This window comes from Gavialis gangeticus, unplaced genomic scaffold, assembly GCF_001723915.1.
Source record: "Gavialis gangeticus isolate Ggan-Ray unplaced genomic scaffold, GavGan_comp1, whole genome shotgun sequence".
NCBI classification, from domain to species: Eukaryota; Metazoa; Chordata; order Crocodylia; family Gavialidae; genus Gavialis; species Gavialis gangeticus.
In genome coordinates this window covers 8822531-8823756 of record NW_017729034.1, presented here as the reverse complement: position 1 = coordinate 8823756, position 1226 = coordinate 8822531, and the positions used below count along the sequence as shown (strand labels likewise).

The 1226-nt window shown below is 60.7% G+C and overlaps 1 protein-coding gene across 1 annotated transcript in view; it reads left to right on the top strand.

The window, feature by feature from the left end:
* Nucleotides 1-5: 5 nt before the first annotated feature.
* The window catches only part of LOC109304189 (fatty acid amide hydrolase-like), a gene marked incomplete at its 5' end in the record, with an annotated part of 44666 nt that continues 43445 nt past the window's right edge, over nucleotides 6-1226 (top strand). The window contains 2 exons of the mRNA XM_019526667.1: nucleotides 6-146; nucleotides 251-307. Coding sequence (XP_019382212.1) covers nucleotides 6-146; nucleotides 251-307 — 198 coding nt within the window. The remainder of the gene's footprint in view (nucleotides 147-250; nucleotides 308-1226) is intronic.

Sequence of the window (1226 nt, the reverse complement as noted above, 5' to 3'; positions counted from 1 at the left end):
CGCTCGCGCTGCTGCTGCCGGCGGCGCTGCTGCTGCTCCTGCTCCTCTATGTGGGCTTCGTGCGCTGCTTCACCGCCTCCCCCAGCGCCGTCTTCCAGTGCCGGGAGCGGGCCGGGGCTACTGGGTCCCAGCCCCCGCGGGACGCAGTAAGTAAGGGCAGCCCTAGAGGGTGGGCTGGGGGAGGGGGTAGAGGGCACCTGTGGGGTCTCCCCGGCAAGCCCTTGTGACTCTTCTCCTCTCCTCCCTGCAGTGGGGTCCCAGGCTCTCTGGCCAGCCCCTGCGGCTGCTTGTCCACCTGGCTAACACGGTGAGTACTGCTCTGCCCTGTCCGTGCTGCCTGGTGACCCCCAGGCAGGGCCCACGCTGTCCTGGGCTTGCTGGGGTAGGTGTTTGGGGTGGGGGGGTGGTCCAGCTTAATCCTGTGTGCAAGGTTTAGCCCTGGCCCCGGGCAAAGCCGGTCAGAGCAAGAAAAAACAAACCCTATGTAAAGGGCAAGGGCCAGGAAGGCAGGCACTGCTGTGTCTCAACCTGATCCCTGGGACTGCAGTTGTATGTTTAATCCATCCACATCAGAATGCCCCTGGTGCTAAGCGGGTAAGACAGCTTCTGCATCTTCGCTCAGGCTGCTCAAGCAACGCATTTGATGTGGGTTGAGAGGATGCCTGTATCCTGTGAAGGGAAAGGATAGAAACCCCCCCCCCCCCCCAAGGTTTGTTGGTTGGGGATTGCTGCTCGTTAGAAATCAGGGGGTCTTGACAGTCCGTCCCCTCCCTGCAAAGTAACGCCTCTCTGAGACCCAGGGCCAGCAGTGGGAGGAGGGACGCTGTCCAGGTGAAACTTCTTGTTAGCAAGCTGTCTCCAAGTTCCCAATAATGTGTTACCCCTATGACCACTACCAGCCTGTTATGTTTAGTATGGCTGTGCCTATGTGGCTGGCTTCCCGCAGCCTAGCTGCTGATCTGGCCTCATCAGCTGGCCCTTGCCAGTGGCGTAGCCAGGGTAGGCAGTGCACTCCAGCAGGGGGGTTGTGAGGGTCTATGAGCTTGGGAGACCTCAGTAATGCCACTCCAGCCTGCAGGGGCAATGCCCATGGAGGAATCTTGGCTTAGGGCACCATGGGCCAGGCTGCCTTGGTAGCCAGGCACTTCCCTTTCCCTGCGCTCGAGATCTTCAGGCTTGCACCAGAGGCCTAGTGAGGGCTCATTCCCCCCAGCCCAATCCTAAAT